The sequence below is a fragment of the Juglans microcarpa x Juglans regia genome, chromosome 2D (genome assembly GCF_004785595.1).
Source record: "Juglans microcarpa x Juglans regia isolate MS1-56 chromosome 2D, Jm3101_v1.0, whole genome shotgun sequence".
In the NCBI taxonomy this organism is placed as follows: domain Eukaryota; kingdom Viridiplantae; phylum Streptophyta; class Magnoliopsida; order Fagales; family Juglandaceae; genus Juglans; species Juglans microcarpa x Juglans regia.
The window spans coordinates 12,462,433-12,490,270 of record NC_054596.1 but is presented as its reverse complement, the minus strand read 5'-3'; the positions used below and the strand labels follow the sequence as shown (position 1 = coordinate 12,490,270).

At 34.6% G+C, this 27,838-nt stretch overlaps 2 protein-coding genes across 2 annotated transcripts in view; both read left to right on the top strand.

Moving 5' to 3' along the window:
* The first annotated feature begins 824 nt into the window (after positions 1-824).
* Positions 825-2,320, top strand: LOC121249271 (G-type lectin S-receptor-like serine/threonine-protein kinase LECRK2). Its single transcript, XM_041147983.1, has 3 exons — positions 825-1,125; positions 1,920-2,221; positions 2,264-2,320. The coding sequence occupies exons 1-2, from the start codon at positions 825-827 to the stop codon at positions 2,126-2,128; spliced, it is 510 nt and encodes a 169-aa protein (XP_041003917.1). The 3' UTR covers positions 2,129-2,221; positions 2,264-2,320.
* Positions 2,321-2,414: 94 nt separating this feature from the next.
* LOC121250626 (G-type lectin S-receptor-like serine/threonine-protein kinase LECRK1) overlaps positions 2,415-27,838 on the top strand; it is a 79,990-nt gene continuing 54,566 nt past the window's right edge. Inside the window, exon 1 of the mRNA XM_041149799.1 lies at positions 2,415-2,473. The gene's annotated coding sequence lies outside the window, so the exon portion shown is untranslated. The remainder of the gene's footprint in view (positions 2,474-27,838) is intronic.

The following is a 27,838-nucleotide window of genomic DNA, read 5'->3' as shown; positions in this document are numbered from 1 at the left end:
AAGAAAAAAGAAAGAAGAGGTTCCAGAACTTTGAAATGAAGATCTTGGAGTATATCCATAAACACATATCTTAGAAAGAAGAGGAACAAAACCTATTCTAAAAAAAGAATCACCCGAAAGAGCACCCCTTAAAAGGCCAAAAACTAAAAACTAAAACACACAAAAATAAAACAAACTGAATAGAATGAACAAATATATATATATATATATATATTTCCTTCTTAAGAAAACAACCATAAAAACAAGGAAGGGCCAAGACGTGAGAGGCTGCAAAGGCTTACCGACTGTAACTAGCGGCGGCGTTGGGAGAGTGGGAGGTGGTTGATCCGATGACTACACACTGAGAGAGCGAGAGAGAGAATGATGAGAGAGAGAGAGCATGGAGAAGACCAAAGCATAAGGTAGGAAGGCCGTGGGGTACGTCGTGAACTTATCGAGAGTGAGCAGTGGCTAATATGCTTGGTCAGCACTTTCTGTCTAGAAGGCGACATCGTGGTAGAGCTGGTGCCGAGGGGTGGCTCTTCCAAGATGAGGCAGTGGCTGCATTTGCTACTCTATTTTTTTTGGTCTTGCAAAAATAGAGGAGGGCTTGCGGGGTTGGCACGCAGAGGAGCTGGGGCTTCCGCAGTGATCAAGTGAGGGGTGGTGGTGTCAGTTTTACGTGGAGATGGAGGTTGGACATCTTTCACACGGTGGCTAACGGGGTGTTGTCGTGCATGGGTTGAGGCCGTGGGTGGAGGGGAGCTCGTGAGGTTGCAGTTTACGGTGGAGGGGGAGGAGATGCAGTGGGATATGTCGCACCAGAGTGGCATTGGAACCTGCCCATGACAATCAAAGTAGATGTGTATAGCTTTGGAATTATGCTCTTGGAGATTATTTGTTGTCGAAGGAATGCGGACTTTGATCTTCCTGAGGAAGAAGCACTCCTTGAAGAATGGGCATACCATTGCTTTGAGTGTGGCGAGCTGGGCAAACTTTTGAATAATGAGGTGGTCGACAAGAAACAACAGGAAAGAATGGTTATGGTAGCACTCTGGTGCATTCTAGATGAGCCGTCACTTCGTCCTTCAATAAAGAAGGTTCTACATATGTTGGAAGGGACTGTTGATATTCCAATCCCTCCCAGTCTGACATCTTTTCTCATTGCCCTCTAAATTGGTATTGCAGTTCATCTGTCTCAAATGTTGAAACCCAAGCATGTAATGGTTTGAAATAATAATAAGTGCCCAACACGTTCTGTTGCTTAAGAAGTGGATAAAGAAGATAAAAGAACTCCTGTTATTGGTACAGTCATTTCTTTTTCTTTCTAGCTGTAGTTCCAAATATCTATATTCCATTGCCACACTAGTGTTTTGGTTTCTTAATGTATTGTATTCATATATGGGATGCAAGGTTTACCGACTACATTGGTTGCAAACATGGGCGTTGACTGAGTCACCGACTCACCAGGCATTTTTAAAGGCTAGTTTGGCAGATAATTTGAAGTTGTTTTCCATTTTTTTTATGCAAAACCAATGCACTGCTTGAACTTTGATTAACCTGTATCAGATCGAGCAGAACAAAGACAACTAGAAAACCAAAATTAGCAACAACTTGGTATGGCGTCAAAACCACTCATTTACTCAATTTCAAATTTGTAATCCTCACATTTCAAACAGTTTACAACAATTTCAAACTCTAATACTCTTCAACACCCTTCATTCCACAAAGAGGACTTGTATTTGATTAAGACGAAGACAGCTTGGAAGGAAGACTTTGTGGTAATAATGACTGACTTGGAAGGAACACCCTTCAAACTCTAATACTCTTCAACACCACAACTATGAATAACTCTTAATGTGGCATCTCAGCTAAGTACTTAGAATTTAATTTAATTATATAATTGGGTGTTTTCGCTTGAATTAATTTGTGTAACTTAGCAGTTAAGAGCAAGGGCAAGGCTAGCGGCAAGGGGTCCAAGGCCTCGACGGAGGAAAAACCCATGGCACAGAGTTTGAAGGAGTGGAGCACGTGGGCCGTGAAGAAGGCCAAGGTCATCACCCACTACGGCTTCACTCCTCTGATCATCATCATTGGCATGAACTCGGAGTCCAAACCTCAACTTTCTCAGCTCCTCAGCCCCGTCTGATCTTAAATCCTCCGTCTTATGCAATACCCAGATGCAGATTTGGGCTCGTCTTTCGTGGGTCGGTGCCTATTTGTTGAATCTACGTTGGTTGAGTTTGGTGTTTTTTTATTTATTTATTTTTCTTTCATGGAAGAGTTCGGTTTTTATGTTATGTTTGCAGTTTATGTTTGTTTATTTGCGCTTGGATAACGGGAAAGTCTAGGGAATAGAAAATAAAAGCTAGTGTTGAATTTTGAATCATTATTATCATGACTTTTCGATGTTTGCTGACGTGGTTTTAACAATGGAAAACAAGAATCAAAAGCAGGACAACTCCACGAAACATGTGGTTTTCCACAACGTTCACCCCTCACTCAATCCTTGCGTGCTGCATTCTTTGACTTTTCCCGAGGAAGAAGCACTCCTTGAAGAATGGGCATACCATTGCTTTGAGTGCGGCTAGCTGGGAAAACTTTTGAATGATGAGGTGGTCGACAAGAAACAACTGAAAAGAATGGTTAAAATAGCACTCTGGTGCATTCTAGATGAGCCGTCACTTCGTCCTTCAATGGAGAAGGTTCTACATATGTTGGAAGGGACTGTTGATATTCCAATCCCTCCCAGTCCGACATCTTTCCTCACTGCCCTCTAAATTGGTTTTGCAATTTATCTGTCTCAAAAGTCGAAACCCAAGCAAGCAATGGTTTGATTTCTTGTCATTGGCGCAATCATTTCTGTTTCTTTGTAGCTAGAGTTCCAACTATCTGTATTCCATTGATACATAAGTGTTTTGGTTTCTTAATTTGTTGTACTTGATGCTTTAACTTGTTGAAGCTGGACTACCATTCATATACGGGATGCCATGGTTTAGTGACTACATTGATTGCCAAGCTGAGAATTATAGAAACATGTGGTTTGTGAACGGAGGAAAACAAAACCAAAACCAGGACAATCCGCTATGCTTTGATTTTTTTAATAAGATTTTATAATATTTTTATCAAATTTTTTTCCTCTCATCTTTCAAAATCTCATAAAACATTTTGACTCAAATTATTTCATTATTATTAACAGATTTCTCGTCTCATCTTAACATCCAAACAAGTCATAACCTTAATAATATTTGGACTCGAATCACTTTCTTTATCTATGTAATTCTTCTAGAAATAAACCAAAAAAAAATCAGGTGACCTGAAATCCCATTAACAATAAATAACGAACAATTTTGACATGCAACTTTTGTAAAGAACAAAGTTCTTTAAAATGGGTTGGAACTTATTTAAGAATAAAGTTCTTTAAAATTGGGTTGCAATTTTGACAATCCCATCCTATATTAATTGAGACCATGCAAAACAGTCCTTGTCTCTCAGCTCTTGTATTAGTACCCCAGCCATAGAAAGATGAGAATTCAACCAAAAACATCTCATTGGATTTTTTTTCCCCCTCCCGTACACCCAATTTTGCCCAACATGTGTGGACGGCGGACACCTTTCCTTGTTCTCATTACGCCAAACTAAAAAATTTTCCTTTCTCCCCTCATTAAGTTCCCCATCTCAGAGCATGTTTGCAACAAAAAATAATTTTGAGTTGTATTTTAAAGTTTTTGTTTGCAAAAATCGTAGGATTCATTGACAAGATATCTACAAAGAAAAAATTTTCAGGGTGCCTTTTTATGTTTTTGTATGATTTTGATTTTGATGTTTTCTCAAAAAAAAAAAAAATATTGTGAAAGTGTTGGAGTCAACCAAGTGTTAGAAGATATTTTTTGAAAGTGAGAGAAATTTATCGGATTCACACGTAAATGTAGATTAGCTTTGAATATCAAACAAAAGCTGAAAGAGCAAAAGATAACGGCAAAGTAAATAAGAATGATACAAATCTCTAAAAACAAAGATCCACCTCTTTGGATCCAAGAACCCCACAAAGACACCATATGCTAAAAAAAAACAAAATAGAGTGCAAAGGGAAGCGTAAGAAAAAGCCTACTTAAGCAAATCAAAGTACCTAATTGAAAAGTGAAGAGAAAAACATGAAGCATTCATAACATTTTTTTGTAATGTCTAATCATGATGGATTTTGAAATTCATTTAGGGTTGGTTTCGATGTTGATGAATCTCATTTCATCTCATATCACTATCCAAATACACTCAAACACAAGAGTAATGATATAGTTACTACTTCCCACTACTGGTTTACTACCCAACCTACGTGACTTTATTTTGTCTTTTCTTTCTCTAGGTCCACCGCTCTACCTTTTGAAAGCCTTCTGTTTTAGTTTTGACAGAGCAGACAGTCAGAAGCTATCAGCCCCTCTGAGATTTGAAACTCTCAAAAGCTCTTTTGTTTTCATTTTGAATTTAAAAACCACAAATCTCAAACTAATGGAAACAGAACTTGGAAGTCTACTACAAAACAGTGGCGTAGGACATGAAGTGGGTTGGAGTTTTGTTTTATTATAGGAAAAGTTATTATGACTGTCAGTTGTTTTATTGATTTAAACTAGTTCATGTCAGCTAGGATTGTTATTCTAATTAGAATATGAGTATGATTGTTATTTTTATTAGAATAGGAGTAGGTTTCTGTATACGGTTTGGAGTATATGACTATAAATACTAGGGTCTGTAGTTTATTTTCAATCATCAGAAAGAATATAAAACTTGTGGTTTGTTCCAGCCCTAATTGGATCACAATTTATCACTTTTCATCGTAGTAAAATCATGGTTCCATCAATGATATCAAAGCATGACTACAACTAAGGAATGTCTTGAAAGCTTGAAATACAATTTGCATGAGGTATGGGAAGGGGCCAAAGACACTAGTTCACGACTTCAAGCAATGGAAGAAGGTTTGAAGGCAATCAAGGAGTTTTTGGAGGCATCACAAGAGAAACCTTTCCTTCGGCCAGACAAAGACTCTTCAAAGCAGGAATAAATGGGGTCACACTCACGGATTCCGCACCAAAGAGAAGGAAGACACCAACAATTGCATCCATGACAGTACAATGGACTTTCCATGTTACTCTAGCTATGATCCAACGATGTGGGGAAATTGACCGGTATAGTTCTTTGAATTTCAAGCCATTGCCGAGGATCATAAGGTGCGATTAGCCTCCTTCCACTTAGAAGGTAAGGAGAATGTATGGCAGCAATAGGTTCAATGAGACTACAAGGAAGAAGAAAAGCTCATTACTTGGGATGACCCGCATAACCCATTTGATTAACATAATTTCATATAAAAATTAAAATCTATATTTATTAGTAGCCACATTATCTAAAAAAACAATAAGACTATATACTAGACTACATTTAAAAATTATCAATATTTATTAAATTTTAACCTATAATAAAACCAATATTACAAATTCAACAATAACAAATATTAGCATTGGTCCAAAATTACAATCCTAACTATAAAACATAAGTATATTGAGAAATATCCATATTACAACCCAACAATAATAAAATTTTAATTTTGAAATAAGATTTAAACTAGTTATTGCAGATTGACTCGTTTATTGATCGTATCTTACACCCGTTTTGAACCGAATCTATTTATATCAAACACAAGTCTGTTAATTTTATGTCTTGTTTGTGTTGAGTTTATGGGTCACATATTGTCATCCCTATTTTTAAACTTGAAAAAAATATGTTAAAAAGGGACCCAATGCCTCCCACAAACCACAACTACCCTTGAAAATCACCAAGCAACTTTCATTTTCTTCTCTTTGTTCATTTGGGTCTGTTTTGATGAGAATGTTTGAATAGAATAATCTTTGAGGAGTATTTGTATGGGTTATATATAGATTTGTGAGGTTTACGGTGAAAGTATTCTTTGGGCTGTAAGGACTTTGTAGTATACGTAAGTAGACCTGCAACCTGAACTCAAAAAACTGGATTTGTGCCCGACTCTAGCTCCAGTCAAGGTGGCAACCCGACCCGACCCGACCCGACCTGACCATTCAGAAGGTCTATGAGTTAACCATATCAGTCAGTTTCAACCGATATAATACGCAGCCAACTCATTGTTCCACTTAATCCGATGAACTCGACTTTTAACGGGTGGGCCAATAGTGGGTCTTGTGGAAGGATTGGTCCAGCACCTTTTATGCACAGGCCTATTGGTATGCTTCATTTGTTTGTTTTAAACCAAAGTTTTTCTAAATAAATATGTTTCTGGCCTCATGACTTATCTCTATGTGCCATTCTATCTATATCTCGGCCCAGTCTATATATCATTTTTGGCAAGCCATTACTTTTATGTCGTACGCTGACAAGCTTGAGAAGGTACCTAAAGAGGTACATCTTTCATGGTGTTCATGAAAGAACTATATCACATTGTTATAGACACCAGTTGGGCAGTATCCATATAGGGTACCATTCTCTTTTTAAACTCAACTACTATTTTACTTCAAGGCTCACATTTTGGTGGGAGCAACACCCTTATACGACAGTGATCAATATCAACAAGGCCAAAAAACTGTATGAAAACTTTTCTTACATGACTACTGCTGCATTACATAAGGGATTATATCAATGGCATTAATGGGGCCAATCTGTGGTGCTACAACAATCATGTGATTCTTGCTAAGGGGCATTTGGTTTTGTATTTTAAGAAATTGACAATCAAAATTTTTTATTTTAACAAAGAAAAGAAAAGAAAAGAAGAAATCGATGCTTTGTATTCTAGCCCTCTTATGTATTCCAGCCCTCATATTTGGGCATTGAGGTTTCCTGCACCTAGCCTATCAGAGTTTAATTTTAACCAAAAACCAATATGCGTGCTTGAAATCAGAAAACGCAGTGCATATATAGTGAGACAGACATATAGAGAACATTAGTTGACATAAGCAATTAGCATGCAGATAAGATGGACATGGGGTTACAGTCTCTCTTCCTTCCATTTATGCTGTATTTGATCATATAATTTTATTTGTTTGCTTCAAACCCTTGAACAAGACTTCGGAAAATTACCTTATCTTGGAAATACTAAAACAGAACAAGATTTATTGGAACCAATTAGATCAGTATTTGATTATGAGTAATGCTAGAGAGAAACCATTGTAGCAGTGCACACTTTGCACTCACTGCATGGCTGCTTCTAGTTGATTGTTCCCAACACTCACTTGGGGAGATGTGTGGTCTAGATGATGTCACATCATGTGTATAAAATAGATGCTCTCAATAGTAGCTTCTATCTATATTTATTCTTTGATTATTTATGTTGTTGTGTTTGATGATTTATTTTTCTGTATTTGATTATTTGTGTTTAACTATTTATTCTACTGTGTTTGGTGGTTTTTATTACTCAATAACATATGGAAAAAGATTCTATGAGTTGTAATGTTGGTACAACCTAGGGAGTTGGTGGTAACTCCTCTTCTATTCCAGAGGATCTGGATGAGCATGAGAGTCTTCTAACCCTTCATCCACATATACACAACACTCTTAACGGTTTCATCCCACCTTTACCAAAAAAATATAAAAACAAAAACCTAGCAATCAATCAGTGGTATGGGAACACTTTATTAGAGTGGAACCTATTAACTTTGATAGCTAAATATAATTATTGCGCTAAACTATTTAATTGCCACTACAATAATGGCACTTCATCAATAATGCACCACCTATTGAATGCGTGTGAAACCTCTCCTTTTAGGATTAAATGAGTCCAAAACAGTCAAACTTTGAGTGCTAAGAGGGATGCGGAGCGAAGAGTGTGTAGCACAAGGACTAGTGAAGTATGATACAGAAAAATTTAGGGCGTCAACCGCTAAGTTTTTTATTAGGTATGGATTGCCTTTTAGACTTGTGGAGCATGATGGGTTTATTGAGTTTGTAGCTTATTTGGAGTTTAGATTTACATTGTCATCCTGAACCACTTTATAGTGCCTCAGAGTCAATGTTTAGTACTAGAGTAGGTATCTTGGATCCTTTTAGAAGTTCATTATCTCCAGAGATTGTGCAAGCCCTCGTTTGCTCCCAAAATTGGTTAAGTACTAAACCAGTCGACATTTGGGAGTTGGAAGAATACATACGATTGATTGACCTTGAAGATAAATTTATATTTAAATTACTTGAAGCTTGAAATCTTGTTTGTAATAGTTTATTATCTATTTAAATTTTAACTCAATTGTTAACATTTGTTTTCAGATGATCATCCAGCTTCATCTTCTACTGAGCCTTGAGTATCCAACCCAATTACACAAAAACACTTCTTCGAAGTGCTGCCTTAAACAGCAAGGTAATTGGCTCAATTTTATTGTTCAATTTACTTTCTTTGGCATTTTTAGAATCTGTATGGCTGATGCTATGAATGATTATGAGGCCTTAGTTTCCATCTATTTATTCTACTGGATCCTGAATAAATCTAAGTGGCTTCAACCATCAGTTGGTGCATGTGGGGGAATATTTTTTCTTCAGTTCAAGGCTATGTTTCTGACCCAGACTGTGGATTTTGAGGTAAGTTCGCTAATTTTCTTGGAACCATTTTATCCTTGTGTTATAATATTGTAGCGACAATCTCGTGTTTCTTTTTCAATTTATTTTCACCGCAGGATTTTAAAGCCACTGCTGGAGAATCCTAAAACTTCTCCCTGCAAAACTCTATGCCTATAATTCTGTCCCTAGTTGCCATCATATAAGCACATTTCCACTTGTTGCTACCCATCTAATTAAAGCCACCTTCTCTGATCCCCTCCTACAACAATGGAAGAACTTGTAAGATGAATTCCAAGTCCCTTCACCGCTTGTCCCAACTCGTGAATCTAGTTCTCTAATTTCTCATATTTTCATAATTCTGTAGTTTGTATGGATCAAACATGTAGAACTAGATGACAGAGCTGTTCACAGACAGAAAAGAACGGAGGAAGAAATTGTAGAGAACTGAAGTTGTTCCTAAAAAGGTTTGATCCATGCCAAAATAACCCTATCTGCTTAAGGTTTTATCCAAACCTTGCTTAGCACCAACTTGAAGTTCAATGTATAATCAAAGTGGCATTTTCCCTGTAGGCTCCCTCTGCCTCAGTTGTACCTACTGTATTTCCATTAGCATAGACTTTTGCCTGGATGAATCTGCTTGTGGCTGACATGGGATTTTACCTCCACTACTTCTTGGTTTGGAATTTTGCAACTTCAATGCATCAACAGTTTCAATGTGCTTTTGGACTCTCCTCACCTTTAAGATGGCAATTCCATTTCATTTCTTAGAATTGGCTCATGGGAGGTGATACCCAAAATCTAAAAGCTGCAATAAATAACAGAACAAATAGTTTCTAATTAATGCATGTTGGTTGTAAAAATATGCAAGATTTTTTTTCAGCTTAATACTCCACCTATGTTCTACCAAGAGACTGGTCCAATGCCAAGAAAACATACATTTTGAAAAATTACTTCAGACTTCACTGATGGTTAAGTTCTAATTCACAAGTTTGTATATTTTCCTTCTATTTCACCATTTGGAGGTGCAATCATATTTCGTTTGTAGTAGTAATAGTGAAGTCATTTCTTTCTATTAAGATTTCTCTTAACTATCAATTTCAGGTCTTTCATATGCCACAGATGAGCAAAGTTTTAAGGAAGCTTTTGGGAAATATGGTGAAGTTGTTGACGGTCCGTACTTACATTTATAACATTTCGCGTTAAGTTTTATGGCATTCTAGCCTTGATCTCTGGAAATTGGATTTCAAATTGTATTATGGATGAACCTATTATGTTGTCTTGATACTTCCAGGAATCAAGGTGTTACTGTATGATGCTTTGATGCTCGTTGTTGTTCTTCTGTTTGCTGCCTAGATGTTTGTTGCTGTTGTTACGGCTAGCGATGTTGTCCTGCTATTTCTTCAAGCTGGATGCTTGCTTTTGCTGCCTATTTGCTGCTGCATGTTGTGATAGCTTGGATGGTTTGTGTTCTTGCCTTAATGATTTGTGATATCTTAGATGGTTTGTGTTCTTGCATGTTTGCTGCCTATCCACTAGTATTGATGATTTGGGGGATGGTATCTCTGAAGTTGATCAGCCAAGGAACCTTTTTTACTGGTATTATTTCTGTCATGTCCTATTTTAGATTCTTCGTATTATTTCTAATTTAGTTTTCCAGTGTCCTATTTGCTTACTACCATCTTATATGTGTTGTTTTTAATACTAGTACCTGAGAGAATCATTTTCCGAAATTCTCAAGATCAATGGCCCTAAATCTAAAACATTCACTTTATAAAGCTTGTAAATTCTAAAGTCTCAAATGTTATCAAACTGTTTATCGAAGTCAGCAAGATCAATGACTTCTAATCTAAGTAATCCTTCAAATGCTTGTTGAACCTACCACCTTAAATCCAATAAACTTATTTCCTAAAAACTATAGGGCCTCAACCTTAGATGAACTTTGCATAAGTCTAACCTTGAAGTTCATTAAACTTACAACCTTTTATTCTAAAGCCTCCCGTCCTATCTCCACGGAATCTAAAACCTCAAATATCCTATTCCTCAAAGAGATCACCCAGACCATGCCGTTCTCTTCATGCCTCGATATTATAAAACAACCCAAGTCGATAAAGTTCAAGCCTACTACACTAAATATTTATACCAAACAATGGCATTCTCAGTCGTACCATCTTCCTGCCATAACTTAACCTTTAACCCATTTTTCAACTTTGAACTAAACAAACAAAACAAAATAAAATATAAAATAAAATAAACTTAATAAATAAAATAACATAACATAACATAACATAATTTCAATTCAAATCAAATCAAATCAAATAAACTGAAATAAATTCAACTTAAATAAAAATAATAATAATTTCAAATTAAACTTTTAAACTTTTCTAGAATTGCGCATATGGTTTTACCCATTCTTAGCCATATCTTTAACCAACTCATATAGTCATTCCTACCATCGATAATTGTAAATCCAACATCGCTCCAAACTCCCGTACATCTTTAGAATCTAAACCCTAAATCTTATAAAAATTATCTCTAATAGTCCACAAAGTAAGCTTGTCGGATCTAAAATTCCTAAACCTCAAAATCTCAAAACTCAATCATAAAGTCTGTAAAATTTAAAACCTTAAATATCCACAAAATCAGCTCTTATTCTTTACAAATCTACACCTCAAATTTGAAATTTCTTCCTAAACCCACGGATATCCAAAACTCGAATGTTTTTAGTCTGCAGAACCTCAAACCTGAAATATCTCCATGATCATGTCTTAGTTTTCAAATCTCTATATGTCAAATATGAAATTACTTCCTAAGCGGAATCGATATTCAAAACCTCAATCCATAAAATTTGCAAAATCTCAAACCTGAAATATCCCCATGATCATGTCTTAGTTTTCAAATCTCTATATATCAAATATGAAATTACTTCCTAAACCGAATCGATATCCAAAACCTCAATCCATAAAGTCTGTAGAATCTCAAACTTGAAATATCCATATGATCATGTCTTAGTTTTCAAATCTCTATATATCAAATAGGAAATTAATTCTTAAACCGAATCGATATCCAAAACCTCAATCCATAAAGTCTGCAGAATCTCAAACCTGGCTCAGATACCAACTGTAACACCCCGTCTCCGAGGATTTGAAGAGTTAACTTATGTCGCTAAAAATCATTTTCCATCCACATAGTACATAATCAAAATTTTCTCTATCATCTCATTAATTCACATCAAATACTCCAGTATAATTAATCCAAGACAATACAAAGTCTTAATAAAAACATCAACCTCCCAACAATTCATATCATCAGAATGCAACAAACTTACTGGATAACAAAATCTTCAACACTCATGTAGACCTCCTTTGCTTAAATCATTATTCTTAACTCCTCTTACCTATGCTCCATATTCTTAATCCTCAACTGGAATATTCAAATCATCTGAAAATATTGGAGATAAGAGAGGGTGAGTTATCAACAACTCAGTAAGCAGAGAACATATACTAGCATGAAAACATGAGTCTTTTCAGAAAGTTCAGTATGCAGAAACAAAACATTATATTTTTATATGCAGATCTCAGAAATATGATATTAGAAAATCAGAGCGACTTTTCAATCTTTTCATACTCCAAAAGAGTCAACTGTTCATATTTAAAGATCCATTTCATATTAAAAAACACTTTAGCATAACATAACCTGAGCATCTTCGTCATATCAAAACAGAGCATCTTACAGAGCAGAGACCATGTTTCACCTCCGTGGTAGGGTTGTGCTATCCCTGGTGGCCAAACCAGACAGAGACAGAAGTGAAATATTTCCCTTATTCTTCTTGGAGCCCTAAGTGTGCACACAGGAAAGATCACAATAAAACCACTTTGTTTCCAAAGTGGGTGCACTCAGAGACAGAGAAGTTGGTACCAACCTAAACAGAGCATAGCATAACAGAGCAGAGCAGAGACAGAGTCAGATACAAAATCAATACACCATGCCAAAGGTTTTCAGATGCCATATCAAAATAAAACAGAGTATCAAAACATAATCAGATCATTCTCACATACTGAAAATAAAAGTCGGAGCATCTTTCTAAATAAATGCACAATTTTTCAGATTCTCAATATTGCTTTTTTTTTTTTTCAGATTTCATAGACAACATGACAAAATTTAGCTCATGTCTACACAATGCATGTCAGAAAATATTTTTTTTTCTTTTCCACACAGATTTCATGAGTATGCAAATAAACGATCGAGGTTGGTTTTGTTTTCCCAAGTTCACTTTTCATCACAAAATATGCAAAATTTTTAGAAAGTCAACCTCAGTCTAAATAACTCATATAAAGCCTAGCATAGGAATCCCGCTAACCTGGAATTCTTAGCTTTTCCAGAATTTTTCTCAAAAATATCGAGTCGACTATAAATCGCCACCTATAAAAATAATCACGTAATTTCCGTAAGTTTCCAATCAATCACATATTTCGATATTTAAGTCTAAACTTCTAAAATAACCTATTTTAATTCCTCAAAAGTTAAAACCCTCATAATTCTAAAATATATCACCACTTTCTAAAATCATCAATATCCACCGTAACCAACGTCAAACTCAAAACACCAATATTTAAACCCGAAACCGCCAATAAATCTCACATCATAAACCAATCACACAAGCAACTCCATAATCCAATTCAACCGACCCCCTTACTCCTCGGACTCAGTCCGGCACAACCAACTAATTCACAGTAAATATGAGTTAGCGCAAAATACAATTAAATCTCAAAAGTTCTTTGAAAAAATACTTACAATGCTATAATATAATTTTTGAAAGATCACGGAGGTGCTAGAAGTGGCGGCACAGTAACGTAACAGTGCAAAATACACTGTGACCCTGGGTTTCAAAAACTCACTTTTGAACGGAGACAAACCAAGACTCAAAATTGATAGGGTATGGCTTAGGGATATCGGTGAAGCTAGTGGTGGTGGTGGTTTGCCGTGGGTGGCGGCTTGCCGTGGGTGGCAGCGTAGAGGGCGGTTTTAGGCCAAAAAGTCCAAAACGGAAATGAGGATGGTGGAGCTTCACCGGTGGCGGATCGGAGCTGAGGATGGGTGGGTTAGGTTGCTAGGGGGTCGAGAATGAAGTGGTGAAAAGATGGTGGCCGGAGGTGGCGCGACGGAGGCGCTGGAGCGAAGAGAACGCCACGGCTTTGAGGAGCTCGTGGAGGCTAACGGTGGCGCGAGGGAGGCTGAGGTTGGAAGAGAGTGGTCGTTGGAGGGAGGGGGAGCTGAAGGGGTGGGCGGTGCCGGCCACGGCGACGCGTTGGCGGCGGGCTGGGGAGAAGAAGGAAACGCACGGGGGAGAAAGGGGAGAGGCCGCGTGGGAGAGGAGAGAGAGAGAGAGAGAAGAAATGAAGAAGAAAGAAAAAAATGGAAGGGAAAAGAAAAAAGGAAAAAGGAAAAATGGAGGGAAAGAAATGAGGTACAATCCTCATATCTTAGGTCACGAAATTGATCTAACGAAAAAGATTTTAAAACAGCAAGTCAATTAAAATAATTTAAACGTAATGATAAAATGAAAATAAAAATAATTAAATCCAACAATCAATTAATTTAAAATAAAGGACAATTTAAATGCATCACAATAATAAATATTAAGAAAACATAACTAATTAATTTTTACAATTTAAAGATCATAAAATAAACCATTTAAAAATATCCGATAATTTTTAAAACAAGAGGATAAATTTTTGAATTAATAAAAATAATCTTTCAATAAAAATACACTAAAATACGAGGTGTTACATTAGGGGTCTAAAATTTTCATCCAGACCGGACCAAGAATTTGTTTGGTCAGTTTTGGTCCTCCATTTGTGGGACTAAATGGATTTTGGTCCAGTCCCAGGGTCTGTGATTTTTTATATATATTGTTCGATCGGTTCCAGTCTGATCCTGTCCAACAATGTTAAATAATATCTTCTATCAATTGACCACATTTTAAGTTATATATATATATATTGCACAATAATTAAATTATGCAAGCACAAAATAAATAGGCGGTTAAACCGACCATATGCATGTATGCGTATGCTAAATTAATTGTAATAAACATATAAACTTTATTAAAATTAACAAGCTTAAAGTAATTACAAGCAGTTGGTAGTGCTGATTTGCACTTACAGAAATCAGGGGGTAAATAAGGAGAGTCAAGAACAGGGTAGAGAGGGTCAGAGGTTTTCTCTCAAGTGAGTTCTGGTATGAGCTCTGCCTTAGCTTAGAACGAGGCTCTCCTTATATGGAAATAAGGAGTTCCTGTTTACAATAATTAAAGTAAAACAGTAAATCAATCCGTGAGTGAACAGTAGAGTAACTGTTTAAGCACGGGGCTCAGAGTGTCATCATTGTGTCTTCCAGCTGTCCTTGTGGGCGGCTGCTTTGGGCGCAAGACGAAAATTTAGGATTCGGTCGACTCTGTGTCTTCTAGCTGTCTCTGTGGGCGGCTGCTTTTAGACTCAGAGTGCTAATTATCTCAAAGAGGACTATGGTTGGTCTTCTTTGAACTCAAGTAGTAGTCAATCATCTTCCAGCTTTGGAATGCCTTCTGAATCATGACCGAAAGTATTACTGTATGAAGCCTCAGAAGATGCTTCTGAATTTTCTTCAGAATTATCACTCGTAGACTTAGACAGTTGTTGTTCCAACAATTTTATCAAATCTTTTTTACCGAGTCTGCTGAGGATGTTATCTTTGGCGGACTTGGAAGATTTCTTTGAGGATGAGCTGGTGGCTTTTCCTCTTGATGAAAAAGTTGGTGAATCAGGGGCCTGAATTATCAAAGGATATTCAGGTATTACTGAACCAGATTTAATTGCAGGGAATTCCTTCTTGTCTTGTAAATCAGGGGCGACTTGAGGGAAATCTTTAATCATCTGGCTGATCACTTTTTCAGCATATCCAAACCTATCCCACCATTTTGTGAAATAAGCTCGGTCCATTATATTAGCATTTTTCTCATAAGTCCATTTGAAGATCCACGGTAGTTTGTAGTTCTACAGAAATGGAGCTCATAAGGAAACATCTGTGAATGCCGGTTCAATTTTGTACCAGCAACTTATTGATAAAATGTAAAAGCTCTGGCGAGCTGCTTAGGAAGATTCTGGGAAATTAATCCAAATTGGTCCCACCATTGGAGAAACCAGTAAGGGAAAGTTCCTTTGAATCTTGTATCAAAATTGATGAACCATGAATGGCTCATATCTGGTACCTGAAAGAACATGAAACGTCTCCAGGCAGTTATGTAATCAAAATAATTATAACTTAGTGCAGAATCTGGGAGTCTTTTAAGAGTGGATGGGTTGGTACCCCATTCCTCTTCTGTGGTAACTCGAAGGATATAAGCACTGTGATAGATCAGTTTGGTGGAATCATTCTTATCATAAATGGGTTTTATGACAAGAGAGTTGGTGAGGATTAAAATACTGGAATAATACTGGAGATTTTTAGAGGAATCTTCAGGTATCCAGTGGAAATTAGGGGGGAAATAGGAAGAGGCTATTTTAAACGGATCTGTAGAATTAGAACGGCTGGGTTCTATATGGAACAGATGGTTAATAAATGGCTTCTTCATGTACAAAGATTTTCCTTTTGGGAGGAAAAACTGAGGAGTAATCAAAGTGGGTCCTTTTGATGCAATTGCTTTCGCATATGGATCAAAAGGGGTAGAAACCGTAGACGCAAAGGTCGACGGTTGCGCAATTTTACCAAGAGGTATGAACCTGTTGGCAATATCCAGTGTTGTTGTGGCTGCACTGGGCACAATGGAGGATCCAAACTCATTCTTGATGAGTTTTATACTGGGTATTGGAGGTGGGGGATTCACTCTCTGTTTCTCTTTTCCTTTCTTCTTGCTTACGCTCATGGTTGGGTGTCTGCAAGAATTCTCTGGTAAGAAAATCAGGGATAGAATTATCAGTGCCTTTGATATATTCAATATCAAAATCAAAAACACTTAATATACCTTGCCATCGTGCAAAAATATGTTTTGATGCAATGTTTTGAACATCTTGTTCTAAAACAAATTTAGCACTCATGCAATCAATGCGAAGTAAAAACTTCTTGTTTAACAAATCAGATTGAAATTTAGAAATACATAGTACTATAGATAATATTTCTTGTTTAATAGTACTATATTTCTCTTGTGCAGGATTCCAGGTTCCAGAATGGAATCGAACAATTTGTTCAAAAGAACCTGGTGAAACAGATTGTTTCAGAATGCCACCATAACCAATGTTTAAGGCATCTGTTTCAACTATTTTAAATGAATCAGAAGTGGGGATACCGAGGCACGGAAGAGTTTTAACATGTGCTTTGATCTTCCTCACTATTTTAGTATGGATTTCTGTCCAAGGAGGAGGATTGAAAAGAAGTCTTTCGAACAAAGGACGGCATTGTTTCCTCATATCCTTGTAGAAATCAGCAACATAGTTAAGAGATCCTAGAAATCTCTGTAACTGGTTTTTGTCAAGAATGACATCAGGGAATTTGTCGGCAAAATCAATGGCTCTTTGGATGGGCCTGATTTTCCCTTCAGAAATATCATAACCAAGGAATCTGATCTTGGTTTGGAACAATTTGATCTTTTTCGCAGAAACGACAAGACCATTGAGTCTAATGATGTCTAGAAACGAATTTAAATGTTTCCAATGTTCATCAATAGATTTAGAAAAAACAAGAACATCATCTATGTAGACGATGGTAAAAGTAGTGAACGGGTTGAAAATATCGTTCATGATATGTTGGAACTCACTAGGGGCATTTTTGAGACCGAATGGCATCACATTCCATTCGTAATGACCAAAGGGAGTAACAAAGGCTGTCTTATACCTATCTGACTCGGCTATCTGGATTTGCCAAAACCCAGATTTAAGGTCAAATTTGGAAAAGACCACAACATCACTCAACCTATGAATTAAGTCATTTTTGTTGGGAATAGGGTACCTAATCCACTGTAAGACTTTGTTCAAAGGTTTGTAATTAATGACTAGACGAGGGGTACCTCTCTCTAGTTCGGCCTTTTTTCGGACATAAAAAGCTGGGCAAGACCAAGGGGACTCACTCTCTCTAATTATACCTTTTTCCAATAAATCTGCAATTTCCTTTTTGCAGAATTCTAAAGTCTGACTATTCATCTGAATTGGTCTGGCTTTAGTGGTGATTGTGCGTTCATCAAAATTTTTGATATAGGGTAGAGAAACGATGTGTTTCTTCCTATGCCAAAAAGTATTTGGTAAATCAGAACAAACATAAAAATAAGACGCTTGTTGAAATCATCAATTTTTGAAATCAAAATGGGCGAAGATAAATGTTCAGAAATCTTTTTGTATCTTATTTCCTGTTTAAGGAAATTCAGATGCTTTTGTTTTGCAAAAAGTAAAGATTTCAAACCTTTATCTTGATCAATCTCTTGACGAGATGCAAATTTGAATTTGACCTTTTGACCAAAAGGGTCGGTAGTAATACCATCTTTTTCAGTCAAAAAAGGATATAAAGCAGAAATAAAAGGAATGCCTAAAATCACTTTGTCAGACATGTTTTTGACTAAAACAGAAGGGATTTTAAAGCAAACATTATTTTGGCAAACATGAGCGTTATTCAGCTCATAAGTAATTTTCATCTGAGATCCATTTGCAGAAAACAATCTCTCAGAAGATTTTTCAAAATACTTGCTGGGAATGAGTCCTTCCTGAATACAATTCAGGTCTGATCCGGAATCAATCATAGCAACAACAGAAAATTGAAAATCATGGGCAACCACAATGGTAACCCTTGAAAACCATTTCGGAGGAATGGTATGATGGATTAAACAAATCTGGTTATCAGCAGCTAACTCATGTTGGCTAGAACCAGAGTCGTTCGTTTGCTCATTGTCAGAAGGGATGTCCTGATCAAGTTGTTTATCAATTTTAAACACTAAAAATTCTTGTTTCAAAATCTCATTTTCAGATTTAAGGTTGTTAACCTCAGATCTGAGTTCAACGATTTCTTTTTTAACAAGATTTATTTCGTGTTGCAAATCATTAGTAGAAATTTCCTTGGGTTTTTTCTTTTGAAATCTTTCTAAGGTTTCTTGAAAACTAATCCTGTGTTTTGAGAGTTCTGGTTCTTGTCGACCCAGAAGCTTTTTTAGCTTAAGAAGGTATTCTTCTTTGAGCTCAGGATTTGTAATTTGGGAAATCAAGGTTAGCAATAAATTCTCTTGTTCTTCAGACTTGGTCAGGGTATGAATCGTCTTCCCTTTGGTCTGGCAACAAGTATCATTACAATTGCAACCTAGCTTAGGACCAGTAGAATCTGGAAATTCAGTTTCTGAGTGATATTCTGAATCACTTGAACTGAATTCAAGGATATCAGATGATGAAGACGAAGCTATTTCTAGGAGTCGAAATAGTTCTTCTTTATCATTACTATCAATATTCAACTGATTAAGTTTCTTTTTAAATTTTTTATCTTTTTTGGCTTTCTGGGGACATTTATTGGCAAAATGCCCTGAATTGCCACAGATATAACATGTTCCTTGAGAAGAATCTTTAGATTTCTTTTTCTTAGAAAATGGCTTAGAAAATGGTTTTTTATGAGTTTTCTTATAAAATTCATCATGGGGTTTTCTCCTGATACCACCATGAGATTTAGAAAACTTGTGTCTCCTTTTAGAGGGAGCTATAGCAGGAAGTCCAAATTGTTCACAAAATGTTCCCATTTCGTATTTGGCTTTCTTGCTATTTCTCATCTGCTCTCGGAGCATCCTTTGATCATTACACATACTAATACCAAGTTTCTTTATTACTGCACATATATCACCATAGGTGTATGCATCGTAATTAAGAGACCCAGTAACAGTAAGTTCATCCTTCACTTTGTAGGCAAACAAGCGAGGTAAACCATCAATAAATTTCTCCTTCCAGTAAGGCTTCTGGCTATCATCCCAAAGCATTACTTTGGAAATAAAAACATCTTGGTACCATCTGTAATCAGACATCTGATGACATCTAAGATTATTTAACTGGTCGCTGATACGACTAGTTATATCAGATGGTGTGCCAATAAAATGTTTTAAAATTGTATAAATCAAAGTATTAACTCCATCAGATTGAGCAGATCCAATGGATTCATCAAAAATAGGGAACCCTTCATCATTACACTTGACAGCGTTCTGAATGGTTTCCTTGGCATCTCTGGTCAGGTGTTTATCCCACCAGTTTCTTAAAACACCGGAAAATCCTTGTGTTAAAATCTTAACAATATCAGACTGTCTGATATTATTATTCACATAAGCATTTGCTACAAGGGACATTTTACTCATGGTATTCATGATTTCTTGTTCAGAGAAACCATCAATATTCCATTCGTAAACCTTGTCAGCCGAGTAAGAAGATTGGCTTTGAAAAACTTTTTCTTCAAACTGTAAATCAGGAGGAGTAGGCCTGGAATACCAGTTCTTCGTCAGACTCATTGGTTTGGGTCCTTTTGAAGAAAATCTGGCGATTTCAGGTTTTAAAACAATATCTTGAAAATTGTTTTCAAGTAAATCAAGATCCTTTTCTTCAGAGGAGTGATCGTTAGAAGACTCATCTGTAGTTTCAACAAGAACTGCTTCTTTTATTTCTTTGTTAGACAAAGCACTAGTAGAAGGCTGTTCTTTTTTCAGATCATTAAGCATTTGATCAATCTTATCTAAAGTCTGTGCCTGAGGATTTTTAAAATTAATTTTGGCTCGACTTTCAGGTAAGATAATCAAAGGTTTTTCAATTATTTTCTTTGGTTGATCTGTATTTAAAACCAAAGGAATAGGATCAGGTTTTTCAACCTTTTCTTCAATCCTATCTAACTGTTGTCCGATCGTATGAAGAGCAAGATTCACAAAGTTATTTTGAGAAATAACCTTTTTTGTTTCTTTGAGAATCTTGTCCTTCTCAGGATCTCTGGAAACAGTTTCCGAGATTTTGAAAGGTGAAGCAGATATCTCAACTCCCTTATGGGTGATGAGAATAGTCTCCAAAGGTGGATGACTTGACTGAACTACCATCTTACCTTCTTCCTGGACAAAATCAGTTTTAACAACATTCAAAGTGTTGTTAGAAACATAAATATTTTCAACAAAATCAAAGAAAAGAATATGCTGTTGCTGCTTATTCATTTCTTCTTTCCATTTCCGCTTAACACGTTGTTTTTCTTTTTCAGAATACTTTGTATGATAGGCTTTTCGCCTAACACTATTTTTTGAAAGTTTGTATTCTTCAAAAAGATAAACAAGATCAAACGCAAATGGCTTATTCAACACAGTTAGACTGTGATGAATCTGGGGAGCAACAGGAGCTACCATTTCTGAAGCTGTGGGTGATAAAGGAGACTCATCTTCTTTATCAGCTTCATTATGAATAGGCTGGTCTTTAGAGGAACCAGCATCCTGTGCTGAGTAAAAAGCAGAAGTAACTTGAGAGGACGTAGAGAATCCTTTCAATTTTAAAACAGGGTTAACAGGTTGGGTAATTTTAACAGAATCTTCCAGAAATTGTTTGAGATTTTGGTCTCTTCTTACTGGAATTTCTGACCCTTCAAAAGAAGAACTAGATCCAGCATAAGAATTTCTTCTTAGCCCTGGAGATCTAGTCTGCTCAAAACTAATTTTAATGGTTCCATCCAAATACTGTTGAATGTTACTTGGATAACTATCAACAGGATTTCGAGGGATAGGAGGAACTTCTTCTTCCAAAATCCATTCTTTGGGAAGAGTTATATCTCTCCAGAAAATCATTTTTGGGGTTGAAACTTCCGCATCTGGGGTTGAACTCTGGATCAGTAGAGTTTTTCCCTGGATGGGTTTTGCAATTGCTCTTGGATTTAAATTCGTTTTTAAAAGACGATAATAAATCCTATAAATCAAAGTGAGAGGGTTTACTCCCTTCAAGCATGTCATAACCAGAGGTCAAAATATTTAAAGTTAAACATTTTGAAATATGATTATCATCAATAGTAAGAGTTAAATCAGGATAACAATTAAAATGGACTGGTCCATCCGTTAGGGAGGATTGGATCATTCCGAGAATACTTGTTTCAAATTGATTGAATCTGGCATCCCTGAGATAGAAAAGAACAGATACATTGATACCTCTCCTTGTTAAAGGTTTGGCAGCAATTTAGACAGATCTAATATGTATATATCTAAATCCTTCCTGCAAGAACTTGATCATCTGATCTTTTGGGAACAGATAACATTTTTCTTGGGATTTAGATATAGCATAAGTTTGTTCAACAGTACGTACGCAATGTTGTGTGTGCAGAGTTCTTTCGAACCAGTTGGTCCGATAGAGTTTATTAACATCTAATTTTGGAATCTTCCAAGATCCCAAAGCAGAAGACTCAACTGCTTCAAAAGCACAGTCTTCCTCATTAACAATGTCAGGCGGCATAGCCGACCTGGAACTAATTGTTGAATTGGATCTATTTATCCAACTCATTTTGTCCTAGGACAACACCGACCGTCGCATCTCAGGGGTCGACAAGTAGGTGAGGAACCTGGTAAGTCCCGTGTTAAGCCAAGGTTGGCGTTTATTATTGACAACATAAAATGTTAAATAATATATGCTATCAATTAATGATATATCATAAATCATATGATAATTTATGTCATCATAGATTCATACATATTCTACTATTTACATTTAATTAAAGTAATTAGAATTTTTTTTTAAGATACCTAAGTTGCAAACAAACATTAATAATATATACTATCTGTTAATAATATATCATAAATCATATAACAATTTATGTCATTATATGTAAATACATCAGCCATTAATACATACTCTACTATTTACACTTAATTAAAGTAATTAGGTAATTTTCTGTATATAAATAATTTTAGGCTAAAAATGAGATAAAATGTCAGGACTTGGGCCGAAAAATATAAAACTTACCCATCTAGTGTTGGGTTGGACCGAACGGACCGACCAGACAAATACTTAACGGTCTGGTCCGGTCCATAAGGAAATTTGGTCCGGTTGGAGGTGGAAAAAGAGTGAACCGAAGTGGTACAGTCTAATCCTTAAAATACCGTATGGACTGACCAAACTGGACCGAATTCACCCCTAGAAACTTTAAGATTCAAGTTTATTGTCATGATTTGTATATAAAAGATGTTTAAACAATATGTCAGTGTATTTTCTTCTAATGACTCAAGTATTTGACATTGCATCTTTTTATTCGCATTGAAATTTGAATGACAGATCAACGTTTTGCTGGGTCTTCCTATGAATTTATGACCATGCACTCCCAACCCTTGGGACGGGCAACGGTGTACCAAACATTTTGATTCTTAAATATTCAAAAGCTGTAGTAATTTCATGTTTTTATTTTTTGGTAGGTCAGTAGCTTTCAATTCCTTAGAGAATATATATCATGTCCCATAAAATCCATAGGAAAATTAAGGATTTAAATTTAAGAAAAATAAACTTGCACTCCACGACTGTATCGAAGATTACTCTAATTTTTTATCCTAATAATGAACATGTAGTTTCCTTCGACATGTCTCAGTCCACAAAGATGAAGACTGGGAAAGAAGACTATATGGTAATAATGACAAATTAGTTTTTATGGTCCTTGACAAGTCCGTCCATAAGGAAATTCGGTTCATTCCTCGGTGAAAAAATGGTGAACTGAAGTGCTCTGGTCCAGTCCCTCAAATACCTTATGGACCGACTGGACCAGATCGAATTCACTCGTAGAAACTTTAAGATTTGAACATAGTGTCATGATTTGTATATAAGAGATGTTTAAAAAATATGTCAGTGTATTTTCTTCTAATGACTCGAGTATTTAATATTGGGTCTATTTATTTGCATTGAAATTTGAATGACAAATCAATGTTTTGCTGGGTCTTCCTACAAATTTATGACCATACACTCTCAAACCCCAAGATGGGCAACGATGTACCAAATATAGTAATTCTTGAATAATCAAAAGATGTTGTAATTTCATTTTTTATTTTTTGGTAGGTTAGTAGCTTTCAATTTCTTAGAGGATATATATTATGTCCCTTAAAATTCATGGGTAAATTAAGGATTTAAATTTAAGAAAAATAAACTTACACTCCACGATTGTATCTAGGATTACTCTTATCTTTTATCTTGATAATGAACATGCAATTTCCTTGGAGATGCCTCAGTCCAAAATGACGAAGACTTGGAAAGAAGATTATATGGTAACAATACCAATTAGGTGTTTTGTCGTTGCTAATTGTTGGTATTAGCAACGACACTGTTTGGGTTTCTCATTACGTTGGTATATGCTCATCAGTAAAACACGTCCTGTTACCAATATGCTACAATGTTTGGGTTTCTCACGCCATGACATATGTATATGCTTTCTTGATAGCATCTGTGGTAGAAAATTGTCACTCACGGTGAGGAAAAAGACTTTGAAAGCCAACAAATAGACAAGATTCATCAGCCTTCGTACGTACCCCACATCATGCACATGATTTAGGAGAGGCAATTTGAAAATCAACATGTAAAGAATCCTCTTTAATTTGCTCAAGATGTACGACAATCCTTTCAATTATTGAGGGAAAAAAAGAAATTTGACACGTGCTGTTCATGTGCATAATATTTACTGTAAAGATATAATTTTTATCTAATTTATTATCATTGACTATATAAAATTTAAAATAATATATGCTATCAATTAATAATAAATTATAAATCATTAAATAATTTTTTTATTAATTTATATATAGTTAATGAATATTAAATAATTTCATTGTGTATATAGATTATTCATACTTACTTGCAACTTAAGTATAAAATAATTTTATATATGATTAATGATTAATGATTTATTATTGATAATAGATGGCATATATTATTTCATATTTTATATGGTCAATTATAATAAATTAGATAAAAATTATATCTTTACAGTAAATTTTCGTTAGATTTAACGCTGATGGTATACGTAAGGAGGGATTGAGAAATTTTGAAAGTTTGAATGTCTACTTTAATACAATTAATAATTTTGAAAGTTTATTGTGAATTGAATGAAAATTCAAGGAGGTAAAGTGTAATTAACCTAAAAAATAATTATGCAAACCTGAAGTCAAGGAAACATTATATATTTGATTTAAAACAAAGATTTGGACTAAATTTTCTTATACATAAATTGGAAGTGGGGCTGAAATTTTTTTTTTCTGGTAATGAGTATCTACGGGATTTTCACGTTATGATACTGTTCACTTCTGTATGTCAGTGCTTTATATATATATTATATACTAGTAGTAGGTAACGTTGAAGGGACGTTTGTCTAATTTAGTTAATTAAGAATATTATTATATTTTAATTATATTAAAATTTTAATTATTTATATAATTTTATTTTTTAAAAATATTTAACAAAATTTCATCATTTATTTAATAATAAAAGATTAATATTTTATAAATTAAATTTGATAATTTATTTATAATATGATATTTATATGATGCACGTGGGCCCAATTCATAAGTTTTGTTATTAATTTGTTATTGTTTGAATTATTATAAATATATTCAAAGTAGTAAAAGAAAGACAAATATAATGTATAATAACATTGCTATAAAATTAATAGAATAAGCATTTTTTATAGAACAAAGGAGAGAACGTACCAAAAAGTAGAAAGTAGAAGACAAATAAAACAACTGTCGAAATAGAAGACATAAAAAAAAAAAGACAGAATGACAAAGAATGGAATAAAGATAAGGGCAGCAGGTTTGTTAGAAAGAACACATTACGAAAATAGAAGACAATAATTATATAGTCATATTTGTTAATTAACACTTTTAACACATTAACAATAATAACATATATAATAAATAAATTCAATATTTATATAATCTAAATTTAAACAGAATAAAATACTGTAAGAAATCATAGTGCTTACTAATAGTGTTATTAATAACATTACTAATAGTGTCGTAAATATTAGATTTATTACTAATATAAACTTTAATATATTCAAGAACTAATATTCAAATTTCAAAATATGAAACTTGTAATCAATATAAGATTTGTTATTAAAAGAATAAAATTATTCAGAATTAAAAAAATTACTTTTCGAAATTATACATGTAAAGAAATCATTAAATGAAGTTGATTAATGAAATAACAAGACAATATATATTTTCAAAAAATATTAAATGTTGTATAACATTATTTTTTTCAGATTTTAATTTTTTTAAAGACTTTTTTTAAATATCTATAGTCTATAGAGGAAAAAAAAAAGCCCAATAATATAGCCCACCCATTCCTCCCTACGACACCGTTTAATGAAAGCAGAAAACCCTGCCTATTCCTTTCTCTCTATTTCTTTGTTTCTCGCAGCCCTAACCCACGAAGATGATTTTTCTTTTTTCTTGTTTTGATGGACACAAGGAAGATGATATAACAACAATATACTACAATTTGTTTACAACTAACTAAATATATATATATATTATTATTATTATTATTGTATTTACTTTAAACTGTTGTAAGTGCAGAAATTTTACATTAAGGTAAAACATATGAATATTTTAATGTAAAGTTGTGTGTCATTGTCCTTTTCACCCTCTCCCTAGCACACATCTTCCAGAAGCCCCTTCCCCTTCTCTCTCTTTCACCCTTATTCTTTTCTCTTTCTCTCTCTCCATCTTCTACCCTCACCCTTCCACAAGCTCCTTTCCCTTCTCTCTCTCTCCCTTTTTCTTTTCTCTCTCTCTTTCTCTCCATCTCCTACGCTCACCATCACTCCACACATCACCATCTATTCCTCTTCTCAGTCCCACAAACACCAACAGCATGTGGCCATCTCGCCTTCCTCATCATGACACGCTGACTCGACACTTCTTCCCGTTCTCTCATTTCTGGTTTTGTCTATTATTTATTTGTTTTCTTGTTTTTTTCTTCTATTGCTGATTTGTAGGAAATGAACACATGTTATTCATTTCCTACCGATCCGAATTCTTGGACAATTTTTTAACTCCTTTTATTTTTGTTGCCCTTTTTTTTCCTTGTAGATCCAAACATATCTTCATATATTTTGAGAGATTGTGTTAGATGTCAGCGTTTTTAACTTTTTTATAATTTGTGTGGTGATTTTGTGATCTATTATAGTGATTTTGTGATGATTTTTGTGATAATTGTGTGATCTGTTGTAGTGATTTTGTGATTTGTTGTGATGATTTTGTGAAGAATATTGGTTTGAGGATGTAGAGAGAGACGAATAAGAAAAGCGGAAAATAAGAGTATTGTGCATCGTTATTATTTATCATTACTGTTTATTATTATTCATACTGTTCATTGGGCTATAGATGCTTTTAAGTATAAATATATAGAAGAAAATAACTTCTGCAAAGTATTTATGCATGCAATTCAATTTTATAATTTTGAATGGCAGCCTAATTTCAAAATAACTCTTATTTGAATTGATGATTTTCTCGAATGCTTTCAAAATCATTGACAAAATCTTTCCAGATGATGTATTTTTATTTTATTTTATTTTTATAAAAATGGCTGGGTTCATTAGAAACGTGACCGGTAAGATAAGATACGATCAAATTCTCTAGTGTCTTGTACAAACTGTCTTGATTTTTATGTTTTTTTTTTATGAAAATGGAGGAAAATTATAAGATAAAATAATTTATTTTAGATATTTCTTTATTAATTTTTAAAAATATTCAAATTGAAACTGGAAAAAGTTAAAAAAAATAAAAAATAAAAAAACAGCTGAAAATAATTCGAGTCCAAACATAGATGAATCTTGCACCATTCAGCAAGTAGGTGGATTTGATGTCATAGACCACAAAGGCCCATTTAATGATGTCTTGTAAATTGGGATGTAACGATGGATTGCATAGCTCGGCTCATATTAAGTTGTTCGAATTTAAAAATTTTATTTAATATTTGTTCGAGATTGGCTCGACTTAGCTCGGTTTGAGTTTTTTATTTTTTAAATAAAATTTAATAATTTAAAAAATTGAAAAATTGAAAAACAAAATTCTAAATTTAATAGAATTTTTACAACTAAGTAAACCTTGACCTATTGAATTATAAAATTGTAAGATTTTGTAAATAATTAATATATAATCAATTAATATTTATCCATAATAATCATATAATATATGTCTATATAAATTACTAACACGATACAGATAACATAGTGGTATATATCAATATTTTATATATAGTTCCTACATATTAGTATATGAAATATAAAATCTTATCGATTAATTATTGTATAAATTATAAAGCAT